The sequence below is a fragment of the Panthera pardus genome, unplaced genomic scaffold (genome assembly GCF_024362965.1).
Source record: "Panthera pardus isolate Hobbes unplaced genomic scaffold, ASM2436296v1 HiC_scaffold_181, whole genome shotgun sequence".
Lineage (NCBI taxonomy): Eukaryota > Metazoa > Chordata > Mammalia > Carnivora > Felidae > Panthera > Panthera pardus.
This window is the reverse complement of record NW_026526745.1, coordinates 52460-80386: the sequence shown is the minus strand read 5'-3', so window position 1 is coordinate 80386 and position 27927 is coordinate 52460. Positions and strand designations below refer to the sequence as shown.

General features: G+C 39.2%; 1 protein-coding gene across 2 annotated transcripts; it reads right to left on the bottom strand.

Annotated features, from left to right (window-relative positions):
• Positions 1 to 28: 28 nt before the first annotated feature.
• On the bottom strand, positions 29 to 27927 carry LOC109261619 (amine sulfotransferase-like). Of its 2 annotated transcripts, none has more exons than XM_053906489.1 (7): positions 27813 to 27927; positions 22681 to 22833; positions 10823 to 11031; positions 6746 to 6869; positions 5676 to 5770; positions 2744 to 2927; positions 29 to 895 (listed from the first exon to the last, which is right to left on the bottom strand). In XM_053906489.1, the coding sequence occupies exons 1-7, from the start codon at positions 27850 to 27852 to the stop codon at positions 774 to 776; spliced, it is 927 nt and encodes a 308-aa protein (XP_053762464.1). In that variant the 5' UTR covers positions 27853 to 27927; the 3' UTR covers positions 29 to 773. The 2 variants fall into 2 exon arrangements, with proteins under 2 accessions (XP_053762464.1, XP_053762465.1); XM_053906490.1 differs by having other exon boundaries at positions 2762 to 2927.

The following is a 27927-nucleotide window of genomic DNA, read 5'->3' as shown; positions in this document are numbered from 1 at the left end:
ACACTTAGCAGAATTCCAACACAATACATCATGATTTATTGGTTTCTTAATCTATGTTAGAAATTAGGGCATAGTTATAAAAAAGAAAATTATATCGACAGAAAATATGTCATTTTACATAAGAAAATTTATGTACATACAATATTGTAGAACAAGATAATGTCTGTTTTAATCAGTAGGAAAATGATGTGAATTCAATAAATGATTTTGGGCCATTTGGCTATCTGTTAGGAAAAAAAATTGACAGGTATCTAACAACAAAAGATAGATATTAAGATTAAATAAAGAAATGACTTATGAATACATGGAAATACTTGTGATAGCAACACTCCTAGTTGGACACAAATCCTAGAAGCCATAAAATGAAAGGCTGACTCGTTTGATTACCTAAGAATTAAAATCTTAAATATGAAAAAAGACCATAAGTAGTTTTTTATAAATGACAAGGCTTCTATTTTAAGATGTCAAATCAATCACATGTTATGATCTCCTTTGTGGTTCAAGGCTTTGGAACTTCTGAACTTAAGGTAAACTATTCCATAATTATACTGCAACACAAAGAGAGGAAACCTCTTCTGATCAGAAAGTGAGGACTCCTAGCAAATTGAAACAGGCCACAGATGGCAAATGATGTAGTGTGGGCATATTAATATTTATTCATCAATGAGTTTTTTCAATAATAAGCCAGTGACAATCAAAGATGAAAGTGTACAATTCAATATATTTCCTTCTGAAAGAAGTTTCGTAAAAATATTTGTGCATTGTTAAGAAATCTATTCTTCATTCATATCCCAGATGAACTTCAAGGGAATATCTTTCATCTTCGTTTGGAAAATCATGTCAAACTTTTCATTCTGCTCAGCAGTCATGTGATTTTTCCAGTCTCCAATCGTACCTGGGAGGAACAGCAAAGAAATTGCTTCAAGGCAGATTCTGGGAGGAGGGGGCATGATGCCTTAGTGCTGGGAGAAACACCATTTTTTGGACATTCATTTTCCTCCCTAGTAAGGCCCCTGTTGCTCCTGCACATGGCAATGGCCCTTTTCTCTCCCACTTTATGGCAAGGGGAAAAGAAAACTCATCATCACAATTATGAGGTAATTTAAGGTAATTAGCTCAAGCCCTGAGCTGTCAGCTACCTGACAAAGGAGAAAACTCTTGCAACTTGTTGACTATTTTGTTTCAGGCTAACATGGGCTATTGTAGTTTACAGAAGTCCTTAAAAATTCCAAAAATCAGATATCATTAGACAAATATTTACTGATGAGGACATGGATGCTCAGAGAGATTTTTAAAATATAGCCCAAGCTCATACAGTTTGGAATGGCCCACCTGTAATTATTCCATCTGTACCCAGTGTAGGTTTACAACAATCTTACTTTAAACTTACAGACACAGAGTTGGGACGGCAAGTAGAGGTCGATAGAAGGAGAGGCAAGAAACACTGAATGTAAAATCACGCTAAAGTGTAAACAAATAAATAAACCAGCTTCAATGCTAATGAAACTGAAAACACAAACACAATTTGTGCAGGAGTGGTAGAGCCAGTACAAATGACATTACACTTCATAACATCTAAGAGAAAAGTATGTGCAGAAGAAACAAGGGAATGTGCATCATTTCCGTAAGGAAATTTGGCTTCTCCATTTTTTGTTGTCTTGGCCATTTCAGTCTCTCGTTTTTCAGGTGTGTTAAAGATGTGTAACCACAGAAAATTTTCTTTTTTCAAAGAAAACAAATGCAAGTGCCATGATGATGGCATTGGAGAAGGATTGTAGCATCTACAACATGACAGGATGCGCTGAGGGTAAAGGGAAGGGCATGTCCCCACTTCAGGTTGGCTCCAAGTTACCAGTGTTTCACATTTTTTAATTGAATGGGTGAAGATGTACAAAGTAGTTAAGTGAAGGAAATACTAATGTATTTAAGCCACTATTTATTGCGATTGGCGTAGAGGCATAAAACATTCTGATTAAGTGTAAAATTTATGTCAATTCTGTATTATCGATTTTCCAGGTACTAAGAAGATCATACATTTTAACTTAGAATAATTTATAAAATAATAAAAATATTCTAACATGTTCACATTTATCATTTATATGAAGGAATCATTCATTTAAAAATGCACTCACCAGAGGTATCATATTGAGATAAAGGAGATATTCCTATACATTTTTATGATGGAAGATTATTTTGTTACTGGGAAGGACTATTATGTATACTATACTATTATGTGTGTGTGTGTGTGTGTATGTGTGTGCGTGTGTGTGTATACTATTATATGTATACATAATAGTCCTCCCCAGTAACAAAAGAATAGTGAATATGTGTTGTTAATTCAGTCCTGGACGAGGTTCAGACTAAATCACAGAGATGGAAGAACAGCCAGTGATGGCCAACTGTGCCACCATTAATTCATCATCATGTGCCTAACCCATTGTACTGGGGGAAAATAGTCTAACACTAAATGAACATCCCTTTTGTGGTAGACATGGTGATAGGCATTGGTAGATTTCCAGGGGCCAAGGAGAAGGCCTTGCAACTTTAGGCTATTCATCCAGACACATTCTGGGACCAAATAATATAGTCTCTCGAAGAGCACCAAGAAGAAATCATGGAAAATCAACTGTGTAGGGAAGGGAACAGGGCCATAGCAGCTCCACATCGGGACAGCTTAGAAGCTACACTTCGTTATGTTTGTATCACAGTGCAAGATAGCCAAGCATTTATTGTTCAACATCACCTTTGCGAAGGAAATGACCTTTTTTCTGTATCCCAAAATAGGCCTTGAGTTTATTGTCATAATTGGCTCGTGGGTCATTCTTCATGTTTTCAAACGTGGCCTGTCTCACAACGGCATCCACGTCCTCTTCACTCAATTCTTTCCCCAAAAATTTGCATATTTTTAACACAGAGCCTCTGAGATCCTGAAACAAATCATAATATGATAAATGATGCACATTATAAGAAAGAAGACACACACAAAAGTCACAGCTAAATATCATTATGGGAGTGAAAAATGTAGGTGCTTAGGATACTTAGAAAAGTGGAGCAGGACCATGAGAAGGTTCTTGCTTATTCCTTCTTGATAAATTAATTCCTCCCTTGTCCACTGTTTTAGAGTGCATATTAGGAACACTCATATTTCATTCTATTTGTGTTAAGTGGGCAAGTATTTGGTGAATAGCTACTATATGTCAGATGCTGCCCTAAATGATGGTGCACGTGAACAGAGGCACAACAGGGAATCAGTTCTGGGAATTCAGTACAAGCACTTACTGGCAAAGAGTAATTATGTAACACAATTCAGAGAAAGTTCCTCAAAGATGAGAAATTTGTTCTGGGAATTAAACCAAAACCAGGACTTTTTTGATAGACAAACTGAAGATACAGTGTTTAAATCAAAAAAAGAGTATCTGCAAAATTGTGGTTGCATGGAAGGTGTGGGATCTCAGGTCACAGGAGTATGAGAATTTGAGTTTCTCTGGGGCTATATGGGAACAGGTCTGGAATGAGAAAGATGGGAGGTGAGCCTGTAAGCAATAGAAGGACAATCAACAAAACTAAAAGGCAACCAACAGAATGGGAAAAGATATTTGCAAATGACATATCAGACAAAGGGCTAGTATCCAAAATCTATAAAGAATTCACCAAACTCCACACCCGAAAAACAAATAATCCAGTGAAGAAATGGGCAGAAGACATGAATAGACACTTCTCTAAAGAAGACATCCAGATGGCCAACAGGCACATGAAAAGATGCTCAATACCACTCCTCATCAGGGAAATACAAATCAAAACCACACTCAGATATCACCTCACGCCAGTCAGAGTGGCCAAAATGAACAAATCAGGACACTATAGATGCTGGAGAGGATGTGGAGAAACGGGAACCCTCTTGCACTGTTGGTGGGAATGCAAACTGGTGCAGTCGCTCTGGAAAACAGTTTGGAGGTTCCTCAAAAAATTAAAAATAGACCTACCCTATGACCCAACAATAGCACTGCTAGGAATTTACCCAAGGGATACAGGAGTGCTGATACATAGGGCCACATGTACCCCAATGTTTATAGCAGCAGTTTCAACAATAGCCAAATTATGGAAAGAGCCTAAATGTCCATCAACTGACTAATGGATAAAGAAGATGTGGTTAATATATACAATGGAATACTACTTGGCAATGAGAAAGAATGAAATCTGGCCTTTTGTAGCAACGTGGATGGAACTGGCGAGTGTTACGCTAAGTGAAATAAATCATACAGAGAAAGCCAGATACCATAGGTTTTCACTCTTATGTGGATCCTGAGAAACTTAACAGAAGACCATGGGGGAGGGGAAGGGGGAAAAATTACAGAGAGGGAAGGAGGCAAACCATAAGAGACTCTTAAAAACTGAGAATAAACTGATGGGGGATGGGAGGGAGGGGAAAGTGGGTGATGGGCATTGAGGAGGGCACCTGTTGGGATGAGCACTGGGTGTTGTATGGAAACCAATTTGCCCATAAATTTCATATAAAAAGAAAAAAAAGAAGGGCCATATTGTGAAGAAGATTACAAGGCCAGCCAGACACTTGAATCTCTATTTCGTAGGTGATATGCACTCAGCCAGAGAGTCTAGATTTGGTATATGCCCTATGGCAGGGGTAACAGAAGCTAGTGACAAACACGCAGCAGGTGGCAGCCTTTAGGGTCGCCAGCCTTTCAGCTCTTTCTCTTCTTTCCTGCTAAGAGATCCTGGTGGTGTCCTGGCAGCAGTGCCCAGCCACATTCCATAATGATCATTATTAATCCAACTTCCTCGTGGCAATCCCACTGTCTGCTACAAGAGATTAGTTTAGGGTGGTCACATGGCCCAATTTGGGTATTGGGTCTGAAAGAGGAAGTCAAACAGAAGTTTCTGAGAGTGAGTTTCCTCACGGAGCAAAAGTGGGAACAAAGCAAGGCAAGAATGCCACTTTTCTCCCCGTTAACACTCTGTCTGCCATGTAAGCTATCATGTGAAGACATGACTTTGGAGCTACAACTGTCCTGCTACCATGAGGGAAACATCGTCATCACACCAAATATGGTACAAAAGAAACACAGAAAACCCTGGGATATTCTTGACATGCATGAGCCAAACACCCAGCATCAGGGTAGCCTGGCTCTGGGTTTTAGTCAGTAAGCAATAAAAGTTTTCTTTTCAGGCACATGTAGTTGACTGTACTGGGAGCTGAATTCTTTCTAATCATACACAGGTATTTTCATTTAATTTTTCCTGCATGGTTTAATCATACACAATACAGACAAGATTAAAGTTCCCAAGAAATGTACCTGCAAGTGAGGAACACACATCTACAACGTTAGTGTAATTAAAAATGGAAGGAAATAGATATAACAATTCACCAAAGAGAAACCAATAATCTGACTCAAAATAATCAAATCATTCACACCAACATACATAAACAGACATCTATTGACACACAGATAAATTTTGAAAAGAAACCTCCAGTGGTAGTTCTAAATGGAAACCTGGTAAAGAAAGCATAGAAGTGATATAGGAAAAATGTCTCCTGGTACACAATCTGGGTTCTCAAATTTGATATCATCCTTTGGGTGTTCTGGGCATAAACAATCAATTCATTCAGCCAGGCTGGCTTACAGCTTCAGTGAAGTCAGTAATGTCACATTTCTCACCTTCTTCATCTCCTCATACATCAAGAAATGAATGTTGAACAGGTTTTTGTGCTCATACCAACCTTTGATGTGGTCAAACCAAAGACTTCCTGCCACTGTGGGGAGAACAGATACATCATTAAGTAAATATGTTGAACACATTGAAAAGAATCTACAGTCCTAGGAGATGCAGGAACCTTTAGTAACAAAGGAGGAAAAGGAAGTGTGCTGCTAGATTCCAGATTTCCCCTAGCATCTGGTTGTGGGAGAACCATCCAACTTCCACCAGGAAACAAACATACAGTCAAGGAGAAATTAGTCTCTTAAAAATGCATTTCATATAAATAGAAAATAATCTTGCCATGGGGTAAGAAAAACTGAAAAGGGAAAGGAGGAATGAATCCTCTCCTTACTTCTCGACTATCCCCAAAGGCACATGGAGGTATTTCTACTCTGCAAGGAGCACGAGAGGTCTCTGAAGAGTCACTTCAGCTCTGCCACAATGCATTGGACACAATCGTAAGTCTGTTCCAGATCATCACGTTTACTTCTGCAAGCTTTGTTCCTGGTCAAATAGCTGCACTGGCTCCTCAGATAAGAATGTGGTGAGCACCTGTTTTGCTCGATGGATAGAACATGCAACTCTTGACCTCAGAGTTGTGAGCCCCATTCTGGGTGTATAAATTACTTAAACAAATGAATAAAAATTTACTAAAATATTTTTTAAAGGACCCTTGGGAGGAGCCCCTTGAAATATGAAGTGCAAAGCTCCAAACGTACGCTCTCACTGAGCTACTTCTCACTAAGCTAGGACAGAAATCTGTGTGCCAGTGAAATAATCTCTCCATGGTTAGATGTAATTATTCTCTGTTGGTATGACTGTAATCTTGACAATCTGTTGAGAAGGAGAGAGAGTTAGCAATATTTGTACAATGGCTGGACATGGTCACCTAAGACAACACTACCAACTGGCTTGATACGTTGATTACTGATCCCCATTCTACTCTATTTAAGCAAACTCTTTCTCTCTGCTAGAGCTTAAAAACTCACCACAGGACACCAAACTTAGTATTTTATGAAATTTTAGTTACCTTCTCCTTCTAGAAATAGATTCATGAATTCCACAAAGTTATCTGTAGCGGATGCTGTCAGTTTCTTTGAAAAGTGAAAATATGAGCACATAACATCCTTAGGGTTTCTGTATATGTAAATAACCTGGAAAGAAAGGAAGTATTCATTATATCTGATGTTTCATAATGTCATATTTGTACCCTAATGCCCTCCAACTGAATGAAGCCTGTTAGCTTAACTTTACAGTTTCTAACCATGTCTTGTATATATTCAGCCCTCTTTGTATTTTGCATTTCTCCTCTGCAATGGCTCTCCCTTAATGATTGGGAGACTTAATTATTGGTGACTATCAATTACCTCACATGGTACCTCTTCTTACTCCCCTAGACAGAAACCAACAATATTCTCCTGTCCCTACCTCAACAAGCTAACATATGTGAAAATATCTCATAGCTATACAATTATGGCAATAGGAAAAACTTACTAAGATATTTTCAAATCATCTGTGAAAGTTTAGATTGTATTTCTCTCATCCTTCAGTGTATGGTTCACATAATTCTTATATATCTTCACAGTATAAAGCACAAGTACTTGACCCATAGTAGTTACTTCTTCAATATTTTTTGCATTGAAGGACTATGAGATTTAACTTTAAAAATGTATATTGTAACCAATCAGAAGCCATAATTTCGTAAAGCAGTGAAGCAACCCAAAGACATTAAAAATACAAAGGATTGGGGTGCCTGGGTGGCTCAGTGGGTTAAGCGTCCAACTTCAGCTTAGGTATGATCTCATGGTCCATGGGTTTGAGCCCTGCATCAGGCTCTGTGCTGACAGCTTAAAGCCTGGAGTCTGCTTTGGATTCTGTGACTCCCTCTCTCTCTGCCCCTCCCCTGACTATGCTCTCTCTATACATAATAAATAGAACAAAATATATAAGGAAACTGGGAAAAGGAGTGGTTTGAAGATAAAATCAAAACTCCTTTTGGTATTGGCGCCCATATTTGGATAATACCTATATAGAGATATATTTGACATCTCTATAGATGTAGAGTTTTTAAATACTTTACATCAATCTAGAATTAAAGGGAGAAATCAACTATACATACATTGTATTTAACTTACGTGATTAGATAATCTAACTGAGGGATTAACTATAGAGGGAGAATAGGAGAAGGCCAGGCCAAAAATCTGGGAATCATCAGCTCTCAGAGGTTAGACAGAGAAGGAGAAGCCAGTAAAGAGGAAGGAGCAGCGTCTCAAAATATAATTGTATAAGTTAGAAAAGATCTCACATAACATTTCCTAAATAGTGAAAGTATCAACTTTTCTCACAAAAAGCCAAAGCCCAAGATGAGAGTGCAACAGGTTAGGTTAACTCATCATCTCGATGTAGTCATAGACTGAGTCTCCTACTTTTCCACTATGACATGCTAACCCTTCTTTATGTCCCACACAGCTGCCACTTTTCATCCCCATGGTCAATTAAAATAATGAAGAAACCTTCTTTCAGAGGACACGAAAGAAACTTCTTCTTTACTTGTGTTGTTGTTCATAAGCTTGTCACTTACCTGTGCCTTAAAAATTAATGGCAAGATGCCTGGTACCAAGCCCTGGTTTTGCACCAACCAAATTTTACCACTCTAACCATCAGACCAGAAGCATATACAGGATACAAGTCCAAACAAAATGAGAGCTCTGCTGAAATGAAATATGAAGAGAGGGAAAGGTTTTTGGGTAGAATCTCCTCTAAGTGTCCACTGAGACATTATGATACCACGAATGTGGTGTCTGGAACAGCAGGAAAAGAAAATGTTTAAAGACATAGAAAGTGATCAACTATGTCAGATGCCAGTGATAGGCCAAGTAAAGTGATCAAGAAATGATCCCCCCTTTTCAAAAACTATAATAACAAGGGACGTTGACATTCAGGATTCAGGGAAAGCGCGGAGAATGAGGCTAAACGCTTTTAAGAAGTTTATCTCAAACAGAAAATGAAAGGCAGAAAATGAAAATTGAAATGGAGCAAGACAAGTTTTATTTTACTGTTAAAAAATGCCACATGAAAACTTCATTATGGGCCAAACAGAATGATCCAATCAGCATAAGGAAATTGGTAATGAATGAAAAAAAGCAAATTATATTGCTTAAGGAAAGTCTTTGAGAGTAGAACAAGTTTCTCAACAGTGGCACCATGGACATTTCGCCAGATAACGGTCTGTGGTTGGGACTACCGTAAGCATCATGGGACATTTAACAGCATCCCAGGCCTCAACCCACTATAACTAGCAGCACCACCACCATAACCAAAAATGCCTCAAATATGCTAAATATCCTGTGGGGAATACGCAGAGCTGAGAGCTGATGATTCCCAGATGTTGGCCTGGCCTGACTCCCATTTGCGAAACAGTGGTACAGACAAAAGGGATCCAAAAAGGGATCCAGACCATGAATGGAGGGGCAGATATGTAATGAGAACAAAACTGTGTACACATCCCACCTTTTCCTCTTAAGGAGGGACAGCAGTGAGGGGAGGTTTTGCATGTGGAGGGCATCTACTATTAATGGTTTACTTGGAGTCTTTTACTGGGATAGGTAGAGCAGAATGCTGCTGAGGTTTGAGAAGATAAAGAAAGTATGAAAAGTCAGTATGGAAAGGGGGGGAAGCAAAACATTTTTAAAAAGTAAAGTGTGAGAATTGTGGCCATAAATGTAAAGAAAGACACAATTTTTAACTGTTTTGATTTTTTCTGACCACACTACCAGATTCATGAATATAGGTACTAATATAACACAATTGTGTTTCAGCAGAATTAAGGGTTGGCAACAAATCATAACAGTTGAATTAGCAAAAGAATTTAGACAAAAAGGATTTGAATTTAAAATGTAGAGTCATTGGTGGGCAAGAAGCAATTGGGGACACGCATATATATGAGAGTGAGTGTGGGGAATAGGAGTGGGGAGGGGGCTGGAGAAATGAATGTGCTGACACATCATTGAACGGAACACCTGAAAAGAGCAGGAGGAAAAGGAGACAGCACTCAGATAATAAGGTGCTTGAAGCAAAGATCTGCATTAGGGCAATTACTGGCGATCCCTTTTGTCATTCATTCAACTCTAATGCCTTCTGGACAGGGTTCTATGCACTGCAAACTCCATCTGTCTCAAGGGTTTTACACTGTGGCCAGAAACATAGACAATAAATAAACAGGTAAGTATGTATTACATCAGAAAGCAAAAACAGTCATAGACAAAGGCAGGTGCATAACACGTGGGTTGCAGAAGAGGGTTACTGAGGTTGGTGGAGGAAAAGTGGCTGGAGTTTAAATCAACCGGAGAGGCCTGGCAGGGCTAGGGTCTGGGAGGCCAGTGCAGAGCCTGATGGGTCAACCTGAAGGAGGCAATCCCACACTTGTGTGGCCCTGACAGGAAGTGCCTCCTTCATGTTGATCCTTTGAGCGCAGTTGGCCTCACTCCTATCTGGCCAGCCAGAGACAATGTACATCAACTTTGAAATAATCCCGTGAGTCAGAGGAGTGGAGGTAGAGAGGGAGAAAATGAGTCAAGAGTTGAAATTATCAGTGGGTGGAGGTGACTGATACTGGGAGAGACAGAAAAATCACTCAGTAGGTACAAATGATTCTCTCTGAGCTTCCCTCAGATTTCCAATGAACTCGGTACATTCACAGAGAAAGCGGGCAAAACAGGTTGGAAGCGTCAGAAGAAGCGAGGAGAGCATACAGAAAAAAGAAAAAGGAATTGTTGGCAGTTTATATACACATGGTAATATAGCTAACAAATGAGAGGGTATATAATATATAATGTATATGATATTATAATATACTCTATGAAGTAAATTAAATACACTCCTATATAGTCTCATTTTCCAATGGTTGTGTTCCATAAGTGATCAGAAAACAAAGGGTGAAAGATAAAATCAGATACTGGAAGATAAGAACACAAAAGTCTGTTGAAAATTAATGCATGACAAATACCACATTTGCTAACACCTGGACGAGTGCAGCATCAATGTAATGAATAGAAATGAAATAATGAAAAAGCAGTTGTCTTTCAGCAGCCATAGTCTATTTTCCTACTTTGGCTTTTTTGTTCTTTAGCCCCCTGGGAACCAAGTAGTATGGGATGTGGGTAGTGAAGAGACGAGGAGATGGTCTTTCAGCAAAATCCACTTCTCGAGAGAAGTACTCAAGGAAGGGGATGCGTTCAACTGTTTCCAGATTCCCAATGCCTTTGCGATGTTCTTCAAAATAAATCAAGCACAATATCTGCTGAAACCAGACAGTCCCTGTAAAAGAAATAATTTTGTTTTAATGATGCGAAAATTTATCCAAAAAGTATATAGATGTGTCATCAGTTTTTTAATCAGAGGTTGTTATTATAATACGTACAAAGGTAATTTTGTCTCAATGGAATTTTTAATATATAAAGGGTGCAGTGTGGGTAAAGACAAACATACGTTGCCTTTGCTTTTCATTATAAGGAGATTCTACATGTGAAACTCCATGGGCATTTGTCCCACAAATTTTTCTTGAGTCTTCTGTACTTTCTTCTGCTTCATATATGGGAATTTTAAACTATCTTCTATGCCTGCCTCAAGATTTCCTTCCCCAACCCCACTCCTAGGACGTTAGCTAATAGAGAGAAAAAAATTGGCATTTTACTGATAGAGTCACTTTCCATCTTTCCCCCGTTCCCTATGTTTCTTACTGTGCCCATGATGTCACTTCGGGAAATAGTGTTCATTATAAATCCCTAAAGGAGGCCCTGTGATCCACATGGAGACAGGAAGGAAAAGATTAGACCTTTTGCTGTAAGTGGGATGTGACAAATTCTAAGGATGACTATTTCTCCCAATTCCAATTAGAGTGGACATATGTCACAGAATACACGGGTGTACTGCCTACTCTAGATTCCTTCCACTTCATTTTGCATGCTTCATATACGGGAATATTAAGAGTTAAAACACACCTTCTGTAAGGTCATGCTTCTCATATATACAGGCAATGCTTCAAAAACCTACCCCAACAAGAAGTCACATGTCCCAGAAAGGTTCAAATCAACATCTTAAATGAGAAAGTACATTGGCCCCTCATCAATTCCCATCCTATAATTCCTTCCTGAGACCACCCTATCACCCTGCCTGTGAAGCAGCAGCATCTGGTAAGCAAGATCATTGTTAAGAATACATGCCTTGCTGTCAGGTGGTATGCACCTTGTCTGGAGCATGATGGGCATAAATCCTCCAGTGTTGCCCAGGGAAGACCAAGATCATGTGGGCTTACATGTTACCACAGCTGATGTTCAAACACAAAGAAAATTCATTGTTATGAAGCTCTAAAAGGGTTTCTTACATTCTCCAACCTTTCCCAGATAAGAAGTACTGCTTCTGCATCAGGTATCACAGCTTCAGGGGTGCCGAGGAATTACCAAACATGACCTTAATGGGTTACAAATCTGCAGAAATTTAAGACTATGAGGACTGGAAGAACGTGTTCCCCAGGCAAAATAGGCTGCATTTTTCCTGTCTTTGTCCTCTCTCCTGCTTCTGCTTCCATATCCACTCCCCTATCACAACCTATCTTTCTCGTTTTCTCTTTTCTTTCTTTCTTTCCTCCTTCCTTCCTTCCCTCCCTTCCTCCTTCCTTCCCTCCTTCCTTCCCTCCTTTCTTTCTTCTTTCTTTCTTTCTTTCTTTCTTTCTTTCTTTCTTTCTTCCATTCTTTCTTCTTCTTTCTTTCTTTCTTTCTTTCTTTCTTTCTTTCTTTCTTTCTCCTTCTTGCCTTTTTGGATGTCAGAGGTTAATGTAAGTTGATATTTATCATTTTCTGCAGTCATGCTATACTAACATCACTGATTCACTGCAGGCACTCCAAGATCTATTAATTCCTTATATTCACATTTCCTGCTTCCATTCCTACCCCTACTTCCACCACAGACAAGAAGACTTTAGGGTTTAAAGTATATTCTTTCTTGGAAGATGTTCTTTTGAAATATGTATTGTTGTATGTGCTTGATTTTTAATCCATGCACGTCATTTCTTACTGTTTGTCACTGTGAGCTGTGGTTTAACATTCCTTTACATGCTACTGCTGATCCATTGCACCTAACAGATGCTGTCTGTGTTTCAGGGTGTGCATTCATGCACTGACCTGTCTAATTTCCCCCAATGGACAGCACACCCCAAACAACACTGCCACATACACCCTCACTCATGTTGCCTATGAACCCATATGAGATATTCTTGGAGACATATACTCAGGAGCAAAATTGCCTGGTATGTCTGCATTTCAGTTGATCAGATAGTGCCAGACTGCTCCCCAGAGAATGGCTGCTTCAGTCTACTCTCCCAGCAGTATTATGCTAAAGCATGCAGATGTGTGTGTACTCCTTGGCAGCATTCAGGGTTTCTGACCTTTCTAATTGCTGTCAGTGTACTAGATATAAAGCAAGTGACTATTGTGTACCAGCTTTGTGGTTTTTTTGTTGGCATTGGTGGAGAGTGGTTTCCTTCGGTAAATTTTCAGCTCATCTCTTTGGCTCTTTTTATAAGTAGATCACTGTTCTCTTCCAGTTGATCTGTATATACACCTAATATATTCTAGGTATTAATTATTTTTAATTATAGTCATTGCCAGTAGTTCCTCTCTTTTTTTTTATTTTTTATTTTTTATTTTATTTTTTATTTTTTAATATATGAAATTTACTGTCAAATTGGTTTCCATACAACACCCAGTGCTCATCCCAAAAGGTGCCCTCCTCAATACCCATCACCCACCCTGCCCTCCCTCCCACCCCCCATCAACCCTCAGTTTGTTCTCAGTTTTTAACAGTCTCTTATGCTTTGGCTCTCTCCCACTCTAACCTCTTTTCTTTTTTTTTTTTCCTTCCCCTCCCCCATGGGTTTCTGTTACGTTTCTCAGGATCCACATAAGAGTGAAACCATATGGTATCTGTCTTTCTCTGTATGGCTTATTTCACTTAGCATCACACTCTCCAGTTCCATCCACGTTGCTACAAAAGGCCATATTTCATTTTTTCGCATTGCCACGTAGTATTCCATTGTGTATATAAACCACAATTTCTTTATCCATTCATCAGTTGATGGACATTTAGGCTCTTTCCATAATTTGGCTATTGTTGAGAGTGCTGCTATAAACATTGGGGTACAAGTGCCCCTATGCATCAGTACTCCTGTATCCCTTGGATAAATTCCTAGCAGTGCTATTGCTGGGTCATAGGGTAGGTCTATTTTTAATTTTCTGAGGAACCTCCACACTGCTTTCCAGAGTGGCTGCACGAATTTGCATTCCCACCAACAGTGCAAGAGGGTTCCCGTTTCTCCACATCCTCTCCAGCATCTATAGTCTCCTGATTTCTTCATTTTGGCCACTCTGACTGGCGTGAGGTGGTATCTGAGTGTGGTTTTGATTTGTATTTCCCTGATAAGGAGCGACGTTGAACATCTTTTCATGTGCCTGTTGGCCATCCGGATGTCTTCTTTAGAGAAGTGTCTATTCATGTTTTCTGCCCATTTCTTCACTGGGTTATTTGTTTTTCGGGTGTGGAGTTTGATGAGCTCTTTATGGATTTTGGATACTAGCCCTTTGGCCGATATGTCATTTGCAAATATCTTTTCCCATTCCGTTGGTTGCCTTTTAGTTTTGTTGGTTGTTTCCTTTGCTGTGCAGAAGCTTTTTATCTTCATAAGGTCCCAGTAATTCACTTTTGCTTTTAATTCCCTTGCCTGTGGGGATGTGCCGAGTAAGAGATTGCTACTGCTGAGGGCAGAGAGGTCTTTTCCTGCTTTCTCCTCTAAGGTTTTGATGGTTTCCTGTCTCACATTCAGGTCCTTTATCCATTTTGAGTTTATTTTTGGGAATGGTGTGAGAAAGTGGTCTAGTTTCAACCTTCTGCATGTGGCTGTCCAGTTCTCCCAGCACCATTTGTTAAAGAGACTGTCTTTTTTTCCATTGGATGTTCTTTCCTGCTTTGTCAAAGATGAGTTGGCCATACGTTTGTGGGTCTAGTTCTGGGGTTTCTATTCTATTCCACTGGTCTATGTGTCTGTCTTTATGCCAATACCGTGCTGTCTTGATGATGACAGCTTTGTAGTAGAGGCTAAAGTCTGGGATTGTGATGCCTCCTGCTTTGGTCTTCTTCTTCAAAATTACTTTGGCTATTCGGGGCCTTTTGTGGTTCCATATGAATTTTAGGATTGCTTGTTCTAGTTTCGAGAAGAATGCTGGTGCAATTTTGATTGGGATTGCATTGAATGTGTAGATAGCTTTGGGTAGTATTGACATTTTGACAATATTTATTCTTCCAATCCATGAGCAGGGAATGTCTTTCCATTTCTTTAAATCTTCTTCAATTATCTTCATAAGCTTTCTATAGTTTTCAGCATACAGATCTTTTACATCTTTGGTTAGATTTATTCCTAGGTATTTTATGCTTCTTGGTGCAATTGTGAATGGGATCAGTTTCTTTATTTGTCTTTCTGTTGCTTCATTGTTAGTGTATAAGAATGCAACTGATTTCTGTACATTGATTTTGTATCCTGCAACGTTGCTGAATTCATGTATCAGTTCTAGCAGACTTTTGGTGGAGTCTATCGGATTTTCCATGTATAATATCATGTCATCTGCAAAAAGGGAAAGCTTGACTTCATCTTTGCCAATTTGGATGCCTTTGATTTCCTTTTGTTGTCTGATTGCTGATGCTAGAACTTCCAGCACTATGTTAAACAACAGCGGTGAGAGTGGGCATCCCTGTCGTGTTCCTGATCTCAGGGAAAAAGCTCTCAGTTTTTCCCCGTTGAGGATGATGTAAGCTGTGGGCTTTTCATAAATAGCTTTTATGATCTTTAAGTATGTTCCTTCTATCGCGACTTTCTCAAGCGTTTTTATTAAGAAAGGGTGCTGGATTTTGTCAAAGGCCTTTTCTGCATCGATTGACAGGATCATATGGTTCTTCTCTTTTTTTTTGTTAATGTGATGTATCACGTTGATCGATATGCGAATGTTGAACCAGCCCTGCATCCCAGGAATGAATCCCACTTGATCATGGTGAAGAATTCTTTTTATATGCTGTTGAATTCGATTTGCTAGTATCTTATTGAGAATTTTTGCATCCATATTCATCAGAGATATTGGCCTGTAGTTCTCTTTTTTTACTGGGTCTCTGTCTGGTTTAGGAATCAAAGGAATACTGGCTTCATAGAATGAGTCTGGAAGTTTTCCTTCCCTTTCTATTTCTTGGAATAGCTTGAGAAGGATAGGTATTATCTCTGCTTTAAACGTCTGGTAGAACTCCCCTGGGAAGCCATCTGGTCCTGGACTCTTATTTGTGGGGAGATTTTTGATAACTGATTCAATTTCTTCGCTGGTTATGGGTCTGTTCAAGCTTTCTATTTCCTCCTGATTGAGTTTTGGAAGCGTGTGGGTGTTTAGGAATTTGTCCATTTCTTCCAGGTTGTCCAATTTGTTGGCATATAATTTTTCATAGTATTCCCTGATAATTGTTTGTATCTCTGAGGGATTGGTTGTAATCATTCCATTTTCATTCATGATTTTATCTATTTGGGTCATCTCCCTTTTCTTTTTGAGAAGCCTGGCTAGAGGTTTGTCAATTTTGTTTATTTTTTCAAAAAACCAACTCTTGGTTTCGTTGATCTGCTCTACAGTTTTTTTAGATTATATATTGTTTATTTTTGCTCTGATCTTTATGATTTCTCTTCTTCTGCTGGGTTTAGGCTGCCTTTGCTGTTCTGCTTCTATTTCCCTTAGGTGTGCTGTTAGATTTTGTATTTGGGATTTTTCTTGTTTCTTGAGATAGGCCTGGATTGCAATGTATTTTCCTCTCAGGACTGCCTTCGCTGCGTCCCAAAGCGTTTGGATTGTTGTTTTTTCATTTTAGTTTGTTTCCATATATTTTTTAATTTCTTCTCTAATTGCCTGGTTGACCCACTCATTCGTTAGTAGGGTGTTCTTTAACCTCCATGCTTTTGGAGGTTTTCCAGACTTTTTCCTGTGGTTGATTTCAAGCTTCATAGCATTGTGGTCTGAAAGTATGCATGGTATAATTTCAATTCTTGTAAACTTATGAAGGGCTGTTTTGTGACCCAGTATGTGATCTATCTTGGAGAATGTTCCATGTGCACTCGAGAAGAAAGTATATTCTGTTGTTTTGGGATGCAGAGTTCTAAATATATCTGTCAAGTCCATCTGATCCAATGTGTCATTCAGGGCCCTTGTTTCTTTATTGACCGTGTGTCTAGATGATCTATCCATTTCTGTAAGTGGGGTGTTAAAGTCCCCTGCAATGACCACATTCTTATCAATAAGGTTGCTTATGTTTATGAGTAATTGTTTTATATATCTGGGGGCTCCGGTATTTGGCGCATAGACATTTATAATTGTTAGCTCTTCCTGATGGATAGACCCTGTAATTATTAGATAATGCCCTTCTTCATCTCTTGTTACAGCCTTTAATTTAAAGTCTAGTTTGTCTGATATAAGTATGGCTACTCCAGCTTTCTTTTGGCTTCCAGTAGCATGATAAATAGTTCTCCATCCCCACACTCTCAATCTAAAGGTGTCCTCAGATCTAAAATGAGTCTCTTGTAGACAGCAAATAGATGGGTCTTGTTTTTTTATCCATTCTGATGCCCTATGTCTTTTGGTTGGCGCATTTAATCCATTTACATTCAGTGTTATTATAGAAAGATACAGGTTTAGAGTCATTGTGACGTCTGTATGTTTTATGCTTGTAGTGATGTCTCTGGTACTTTGTCTCACAGGATCCCCCTTAGGATCTCTTGTAGGGCTGGTTTAGTGGTGATGAATTCCTTCAGTTTTTGTTTGTTTGGGAAGACCTTTATCTCTCCTTCTATTCTAAATGACAGACTTGCTGGATAAAGGATTCTCGGCTGCATATTTTTTCTGTTTAGCACACTGAAGATATCGTGCCAAGCCTTTCTGGCCTGCCAAGTTTCAAAGGAGAGATCAGTCACGAGTCTTATAGGTCTCCCTTTATATGTGAGGGCACGTTTATCCCTTGCTGCTTTCAGAATTTTCTCTTTATCCTTGTATTTTGCCAGTTTCACTATGATATGTCGTGCAGAAGATCGATTCGAGTTACGTCTGAAGGGAGTTCTCTGTGCCTCTTGGATTTCAATGCCTTTTTCCTTCCCTAGTTCAGGGAAGTTCTCAGCTATAATTTCTTCAAGTACCCCTTCAGCACCTTTCCCTCTCTCTTCCTCCTCTGGGATACCAATTATGCATATATTATTTCTTTTTAGTGTATCACTTAGTTCTCTAATTTTCCCCTCATACTCCTGGATTTTTTTATCTCTCTTTTTCTCAGCTTCCTCTTTCTCCATAACTTTATCTTCTAGTTCACCTATTCTCTCCTCTGCCTCTTCAATCCGAGCCGTCGTGGTTTCCATTTTGTTTTGCATTTCGTTTAAAGCGTTTTTCAGCTCCTCGTGACTGTTCCTTAGTCCCTTGATCTCTGTGGCAAGAGATTCTCTGCTGTCCTGTATACTGTTTTCAAGCCCAGAGATTAATTTTATGACTATTATTCTAAATTCTCTTTCTGTTATATTATTTAAATCCTTTTTGATCAGTTCATTAGCTGTTGTTATTTCCTGGAGATTCTTCTGAGGGAAATTCTTCCGTTTGGTCGTTTTGGATAGTCCCTGGAGTGGTGAGGACCTGCAGGGCACTTCCCCTGTGCTGTGGTGTATAACTGGAGTTGGTGGGGGAGGCCGCAGCCCGACCCGATGTCTGCCCCCAGCCCACCGCTGGGGCCACAGTCAGACTGGTGTGTGCCTTCTCTTCCCCTCTCCTAGGGGCAGGATTCACTGTGGGGTGGCGTGGCCCGTCTGGGCTACTTGCACACTGCCAGGCTTGTGGTGCTGGGGATCTGGCATATTAGCTGGGGTGGGTAGGCAAGGTGCACGGGGGCAGGAGGGGCAGGCTTAGCTCGCTTCTCCTTAGGTGATCCACTTCAGGAGGGGCCCTGTGGCAGCGGGAGGGAGTCAGATCCGCTGCTGGAGGTTTGGCTCCGCAGAAGCACAGAGTTGGGTGTTTTCGCGGAGCAAGCAAGTTCCCTGGCAGGAACTGGTTCTCTTTGGGATTTTGGCTGGGGGATGGGCGAGGGAGATGGCGCTGGCGAGCGCCTTTGTTCCCCGCCAAGCTGAGCTCTGCCATCTGGGGGCTCAGCAGCTCTCCCTCCCTTTGTCCTCCAGCCTTCCCGCTTTCTGAGCAGAGCTGTTAACTTATGATCTCCCAGACGCTAAGTCGCGCTTGCTGTCGGAACACAGTTCGTCCGGCCCCTCCACTTTTGCCAGCCAGACTCGGGGGCTCTGCTTGGTCGGTGAGCCGCCCCTCCGCCCCGGCTCCCTCCTGCCAGTCCGTGGAGCGCGCACCGCCTCGCCGCCTTTCCTACCCTCCTCCGTGGGCCTCTCGTCTGCGCTTGGCTCTGGAGACTCCGTTCTGCTAATCCTCTTGCTGTTTTCTGGGTTCTTTAGGCAGGTGTAAGTGGAATCTAAGTGATCAGCAGGATGCGCGGTGAGCCCAGCATCCTCCTACACCGCCATCTTCAAAAGCCCAGTAGTTCCTCTCTTTCAGACCCTATTAACTTTGCCTAGGGAACTCACTGTTAAGCAAAGCCCAAACATCTTAATTTTGATGTAACTGAATTTATCAAACTTTTACCTGTATATTTTTCTTTGGACATTTGTGTAGACACTCTTGACCACTCTTTAGTTACAATGATTTTTCTACAATATTTTTAATAGAAATAGTTGTATAATTTTACCTTTAATATTAGTGTCTTGAATACACTTAGAGTTTACTCTTTTATGTGCTGTTCGATTCCAGGTGAACTTCCTGCATATAGTGACACAGATTTCCTGGGACCAAATATACTATCTTTTCCCCATTAATAAATGCACCTTACTTAAATTTATATTGAGTTCTTTTATACACATGGAATTGTTTTTTAGGTCTTTCCTGTTCTTCTGGGTTATTTGTTCTTGTCTAAATGCTATGAAGTGCTTCCTAAGGATGGCTTTGTAAAGAATGAACAAATTAAGTATGTAGATATATGGTATAGTATAAGGTGATATGTGTTATATTATGGAGGGAAAATAAAGCAGCAAAGAAGACTGTGAGAATTTTGAGTGAGGCTGCATTTTTAAATATGACCATCCAGAATGGCTTAATGATAATATAAGTTTAAAATAAGGACCCAAAGAAGGGAGTAAACCATGCACATATCAGGTAGAAGAGCATCAAGGGAAAAAGATTCTGTGAGTGCAAAGAGCCAGAGATAGGAACATGTCTGTTAAATTGAGGTAGAGCAAGAGAATCAGTGTTTTCTGGGGGAAAAAAATATTAAAAACATTTCTTTCTAACAAATATTTTAAGAATTAGTAACAATCCTTCACAGACTCTTCCAAAAATAAAAAAAGTGGGGACACTTCCCAATTCATTTTACAAGGCTAACATTACCCAGCTAAGTACCAGAAAAGGCACTAGAAGAAAAGAATGTCACAGGCCATCAGTCTTGATGAATATAGATGCAAAAAATCCCCAATAAAATATTAGCAAACTGAATTCAACAACACATTAAAAGGATCATACACCATGATCAAATACAATTCATTCCAGGGATGCAAGGATGGTTCAACATCCACAAATAGAATAGTTTGATAATGCATTAAAAAATGAAGCATAAAAACCATATTGTCGTCTCCATAAATACAGAAAAAATTCAACAGAATTGAATATTGTTCATCATAAAAATTCTCAACAAAATGTAGAAGGAACATAACTCAATAGGTTAAATGCCATTTATGACAAGATCATAACTGACATCTTTCTCAATAGTAAGAATTTCAGTTTTCCATCTAAGATCATAACCAGGGCATCTAAAGTAATGACCAAGATCAGACGCTTCTCACTAGTTTTACTGGAAATCCTAGCCAGAGCACTTAGACAAGAAAGAGAAACAAAAGGCATCTAAGTTGCAGAGGAAGAAGTAAAAGTGTCTTTATTCGTAGATGATATTATATATCAAAAACCCTAAACATTTCACCAAAAATTCTGTTAGAACTAATCATTTGAATTCAGTGAACTTGCAAGATAGGAATCAGCATACAAATATAACTTGTATTTCTATAAGCTAACAATAAACTATCAGAAAGAGAAATTAAGAAAACAATCCCATTTATGATAGCATCAAAAAGGAGAAAATATATAGGAATAAATTTACCTATGGAGGTAGAAGACTTACACGTTGGATATTGTAAAGTACTGATAGAAGGAACTGAAAAAAAAATACAAATATATAGAAAGACATTCCTGTTCATGGGTTGGAAGAACTAATATTGTTAAAATCCCATACTATACAAAGCAGTCAGCAGATTCAATGCAACCTTTATCAAAATTATCATGACATTTTTCGCAGAAATAAAACAAATAACCATAAAATTTTTTTGCACCATATAAGACCCTGTGTAGCCAAAGCAATCTTTAGAAAATACAGCTGAGCTAAAGGCATCACATTTATTAGTTTCAAATAATATTAAAAATTTATAGTAATCAAAACATTATGGTATTGGCATAAAAACAGATGCATAGATCAGCAGAGCAAGAGAGTGAGCCCCAAATTAAACATGTATAATCAACTAATTTCTGACAAAGGAGCAAAAAATATAAGGTGGACTCTTCAATAAATGGTATTGGGAAAACTGGACTGGCATAGGCAAAAGAAGACTATGAACCACTCCCTTAAACCATACACAAAGTTAACTCAAAATGGATTAAATCCTGAATGTAAGACCTGAAACAACAAAACTCCTATAAGAAAACAAGGGCAGTAGTGCCCCAAAATTCATGCTGGCAATGATATTTTGGGACATGACACCAAAAGCAAATGCAGCAAAAACAAAATAAGTAAGTGGGAGTATATCAGACTGAAAAGTTTCTGTACACCAAAGAGCCCAAACAAAATGAAAAGGCATATTGAATGGAATAAAATATTTGGAAATCATATTTCTCATAATAGGTAATATCAAACCATATAGAGAACTCATACAACACAGCAGCAAAAAACATTCCCCCCAATCCCATTAAAACACAGGTAGAGAATACCCCACATCATGGTACTAGGCACCTTCAACCCATGGTGTTTGAAGGTGAGAATGAAAGGGTCCAGGCAAGGTGTAGAGAAACTTATTAATCCAGTGATTTCCCTCTTCATTCTCAGCAGTATATCTTCTATCTATACCTGGCTATGGAAGGGACCCCCCTACTGTGGGATCAATGGGATATACCTGTGGCTCGGCCTCCCTAATGTCATTCACATTGAATGGGGATGAGGCCGGACAGTGGCTCATAGAGCTGAGTATGAGCCCTAGCTGTGGGCTAGAAATGTCCTTAATAAACATCCTTATTTTTCAAAAAATAAAAATAAAAAAATAAAACACAGGTAGAGAATGTAAATAGATGTATGTGTAGGCCCACACACACAAAATGTATGTATATATTCTACACATATATATGAGTGGTATCAAAAATAAGACCCAAAGTATTTGGGGAATGATCATAATTAGTATAAGTTCAATTTCCTCTTTCTCAGGTACTTGGTCGTTAAATACAGCTTCAAGTATGTCCCAAGAAGCTGCCTAAATGGCAAATATCCCTGTGTCCTTTCCCAGCCCACTTCAGCAACTCAGTGTTTGATAGGGTTTCGTCAATCTCTCTCCTTCTTCATTATGCCCATTCCCCTTGCCCACATGAGAAATTACTTATATCCAGTAGATTGACTATATATGCAAATAGAATATGCTCCTAAAAAAAACAGTGCTCCCATATTACAGAAATATCATTTTATTAATTGTATTAGCTGTTGGAATACAGGACTCACCAGATTTGGGGTATGTGATTATGAAGACATCATCATCTCTGATTTCAAAATCATCTAAATTTTCTAAAAATTCAAGATTAAGTTGAGTATTTCCAAAATAACATCCTTTAAATTTGGTTAAAATTTTGTTTGTATCTTCCATATTTCTGTTGCCTGCAAAATACAGATAAATTATTTGAGAGAAATTTAGTAGAATGTTATAGTTTTCCCTTCTGTATCTTTCCTTTTTAACAAACACAAACACTGAAAACCTGTTGGCTCTGAAAGCCTGGATTCTGGATGTGTGGAATTTGGGGAATGCCCAAGAGACTTCTATTTATGGGCTAGCTCTTGGTTTTATTTGTGCGTGCTCCATTCATGTACGTATGGGGAAAGTAGCTTACGAGTAATTATTGTAATATTTCTAAAAACTGATGCTCTTAATCAGAAATCTTATGTATATTTGAACAGAAAACGTATATACAAATAGGATTTAAGTGGGCTTCAAAAACACTTGGCTATCAGACCAACCACATAGTCCTTTATCAGCTGGCCTTTTTTCCCCCCTGTAAATGAACTACATTCACTTGCTTAGGTCTTAGTAGGTTCATAAAAGATTTCTTTTATATAATGTCTCGGTAGGCATTATCTGTTTATAGTAATCTTGGTACCTTTGAATTTAACTTTCTGTTTTTTCTTTTTTTTAACTTGTGACATCTTTAAAGTTATTGGGGTAGTACCAGCATGAATGGTCACAGGCATGAGTCTATTCCGGGAAGCCTGAGACATTGCGTGTGAGCAATTAAATTGCCCATAATGATAATATGGACAATGGCACAAAGGAAAAGCATGAAAGAAAACATTTAAATAATGGATCGCATGTAGAAAGTACAAACCAAGACTTGTGAGTCGTCATTTAGGTACATATTTTGCCTTTCATTATTATCTGTCCCTAACTATATGGAAAAACGCATTTTGATATGAGAACTCTGGGTTTCAGTTTTCTTGGAGGTGTTGCATCCACACGACTCCTGAAACAGAATGCTACGGGCACCGGTGACAGTCACAACAAAGTTTATTACAATGAGAGGCAAGGCCGACCGATCGGGACCAACACTCTTGATAAGAGTGCGGCCCCGAACAGCCGGGATACAGAGTTTTTATAACCGATCACATCGTTTTATCATCACCTGGGAACAGAACAGAGAAACAGTTCCCAGGTGAGTTAGAAACAGTTGTCTAATGAGGTGTTTACTTTAGACTTTCTGCCTCTAAGTTGCAACCAGTGGATCTCCTTGACCCTGCCTCTGATGCTCTTTTCTTTGAACTTTTGTTTCCTTAATTGGTGAAGCCTAATTTACAAGGGTATGAGGCATAGTTTACCAGAGCAAAGCAAGGCTGTTATCTCTTAACCTTCAGTGTCAACACAAAGCTGTTATTTTTCAAGCGAAGCATTAGCTCTACACTACAATTTAACCCTTACAGAGGTACTTCCAGATGACTCGGAAGTGTCCTATTCCTAGTTCTCAAAATAGTTGATCATAGCAGTAGCTGACAAAATAAGAGCTTAGAATTGCATAATTTGAAAACAATTCCAGAAAGCCAGAGCCAAGGGTCATTATAGAAAAATGGAAATAAGCATGTTTTTTATTTTGTTAAAGTTTATTTATTTTGGAGAGAGAGAGAAAGAGAGACAGAGCGCGAGCACAGAAGGGGCAGAGAAAGACGGAGACACAGTATCCAAAGCAGGCTCCAGGCTATGATATGTCCGCACAGAGCCAATGCGGGGCTCAACTCAGGAACTGTGAGGTCATGACCTGAGCTGAAGTCTGATGCTTAACCAACTGAATCACCCAGATGCCCCCAAATAAACAACTTTAAATATATTTTCACAGTCACACTGTTACTGGAAAACCTAGGATTGGTAGCCTCTCTTTACAAAAGAGATTTACGAAAAAAACCAAATTACTTGGAATCATCAACATGAATTCATAGGCAAGAAAGAAAGTGGGGGACCAGACAGCAAAGGATGGAGAAAGACAGGAAAGATGAGTTTTCGGTCACTGGAGATATTTAAAGAGTCTCTTTGCCATCTGCAGTGTCCAAGATGAAGAACATAATTTACATCTCGATCCCCACATTGGGCTGTAATAGTAACTTGCATTATAAAGAAGCAGTGGCTCCTTAGTGCAGCCAGTTCCACATCTTGGGATTAAAAAATAACAATAAGCCTGTAACATTTTGATCTTTTCATAAAGCAAACAAGATTTTGTTGCTATCAGAGGTGGTACTCAGGGGTCAAAAGGACCAACATGAGGACTGCCAGGGCAAAGATCAGAACAAGTAAACAAGTTTTGTACAAACGTGACTTCATGATGATGCTATTAAAATGTGGCCACACAAACCGGCAACAAATTTTTAAAGCCTTAACAGGATTCATAAGATTAAATCATGAAAATCTAATAAGCAACCAGGTAAGAATTATCCATTGTTAGTAAAAGTAGGAAGGTCGTGTTTAGAGAACATTTAAAAATATATATGCCTGACCATAAGAGACGCTTTTTTTAATTTTTTTTTAACGTTTATTTATTTTTGAGACAGAGAGAGACAGAGCATGAATGGGGGAGGGTCAGAGAGAGGGAGACACAGAATCTGAAACAGGCTCCAGGCTCTGAGCTGTCAGCACAGAGCCTGACGCGGGGCTCAAGCTCACGGACCATGAAATCATGACCCGAGCCAAAGTCGGCTGCTTAACCGACTGAGCCACCCAGGCGCCCCAAGAGACTCTTAAATACAGAGAACAGACTGAGGGTTGATGGGGGTGAGGGAGAGGGGAAACTGGGTGATGGACATTGAGGAGGGCACTTGTTGGGATGAGCACTGGGTGTTGTGTGGAAGCCATTTTGACAATAAATTATGTTTTAAAAAACATTAAACCAGCATAGAATCACAAAGATAAAAAAAAAAATACAGGGGCGCCTGGGTGGCTCAGTAGGTTGGGCGTCCGACTTCAGCTCAGGTCATGATCTCACAGTCCGTAAGTTTGAGCCCCGCATCGGGCTCTGTGCTGACAGCTCAGAGCCTGGAGCCTGTTTCAGATTCTGTGTCTCCCTCTCTCTCTGACCCTCCCCCGTTCATGCTCTGTCTCTCTCTGTCTCAAAAATAAATACACGTAAAAAAAAATTTTTTTAAATATGCCCGGTTTGTAAATTAACATGGGGGAATAATGAGAATTACTAACAAGAATATGGAAAATACAGAGTGACTTCTAACAGTGAGATAAAAAGTTAGAAAAACTTATGTAAAAGATACAGGAATGTTGGGGAGTGAAAATTGGTCCCTTTTATCTTTTCACAAAAGTAGAATAATGGTATCTTATAATACTGGAGCCTAGGCAGGGACATTGTAAACAATGCATCTGTGTCAGAGATTGACATGGTCTGGCTATCCAACGGGTCCCCTATATCAAAGGGCTTATATGTTCCTCAGGGTCCAAATGTGTAGAGTAGGCTTTAGGGGAAGGCATATGCCCCCATCTGAGCCCAACGTGATTGCAAATTGGATGGGAAGAAAACCTGGCATGTGACATATGTAATATTACCCAGGGTAGAAAGTTGAAGCTCTTGTACAATAGATGTGGAATTATAATTAGAATGAAGGTGATTCACAGTCAGTTGAGGTTAGTTGGAACACCTGTCAATATCTAATTTTTGATGTTCAGGAGCACCAGGAAATGCACTGAAAGTAAGGGATTTGCCTTTAGCACCGGTGGCCAAACAGCAAGAAACGTTCATACCTAAAGGAAGTGGTGTAGCAATTAAAATCCTTGGGAAGTGGCAGGGAGGATGTGAATATACCTTTAAAAGTGGGGAAAACAGAGCAAAAATATCTTTTGTGGCCAAAAGATATTGCTTCTGAGGGAGCTCAAGGAAAAGGCCATAGGACACATAGGACACATGCCTTTTCCTCGAATTGGCTGTGTTAACAGGAAATAAAGTAACAAGATAAGTAGACAAAAGGGGACATATCATCGATGGACTCCTTTTCTAGGGAAGTAAACTATTTGAAAACATATGAAAAAACTTAGTGTGATCCGAAAAGGGGGTAAAAAAGAAGATAAACTAGAATGAATCTGGTATTCTGCTATCATACATACTATACATTCTCCCCTCTTCTATTCTCCGTGTATTAGAATCTAGTATAAAACACTACTGTTATGGTCCATTATATCTTTGTCTTAGTGTAAAATGTTCTTGAATCTCTATATAAATATTTTGGAACCAAAACAGCTAAGTTGATTGAAAATCAATGCAAAACAATTACATAATATTTTTGCTTCAAATATATGAGCTGATAGCTTATATTTATCTAGCCCAGTGTTTAGAAAGATCACCTGAGGGGCTCCTGGGTGGTTCAGTCTTGGTTTCGGGTCAGGTCATGATCTCATGGTTCGTGGTTTCAAGCCCTCCACCAGGGCTCTGCACTGACAGCCCAGCCCCTGCCTGGGATTCTCTCTTTCCCTCTTTCCCTCTTTCTCTGCCCCTCTTCTGCTCTCTCCGTCTCTCAAAATAAATAAACTTAAAAAATTTTTTTAAAAAAGAAGGAAAAAAGTCTCACCTGAGACTGTATAATTAGTACAGTTCAGACAAGTTAAGGGGAGCAGAGTTTGTGCCCAGAAATATACTGCATTAGCAGGTGGATTTTTTTGCGACAGAAGCAATACAGATCCAGCAGACCCAAATAGCTTTTTACTTTTCCTTAACTGCCTAAAAGAATTTCCACAGGTGGCCTGTACCAGGAAGAAAACTTATACCAGAGATAACTTTGTACATCATAAAGACTCAATCACATGGTTGAGGTTGAGTAAACACAAAGAATATGTGCTCTTCACATGTTCCTGTCAATCGTCTTTGTCTTCTTTGAATTCCCAATGCTTTCACCCTCTTCTCTTTAGCTCAGGATAATATATAAACCTCAGTTGTGGGACTGTATTTGACTCTTCCTGTTATATGGGGCTGCCATATGTAGGTAATTACATTTGTTTTTTTCTCCTGTTAACCTGTCTTATTTCAACTTAATTACTATATCAGCCAAAGAACATAGAAAGAAAATGGAAAAGGTTTTCACCCTCGATCAAAAATGCAACTACTCACCAATAAGAGCTTGTTGAAATGAAGACTGAACTTCTGACATCAATGCCAATGGGAAGAATAATCGTGCTGCCACTGGTTGAAAAAGACTTAGCTCAAGACTGTGTTTTCTATGAAG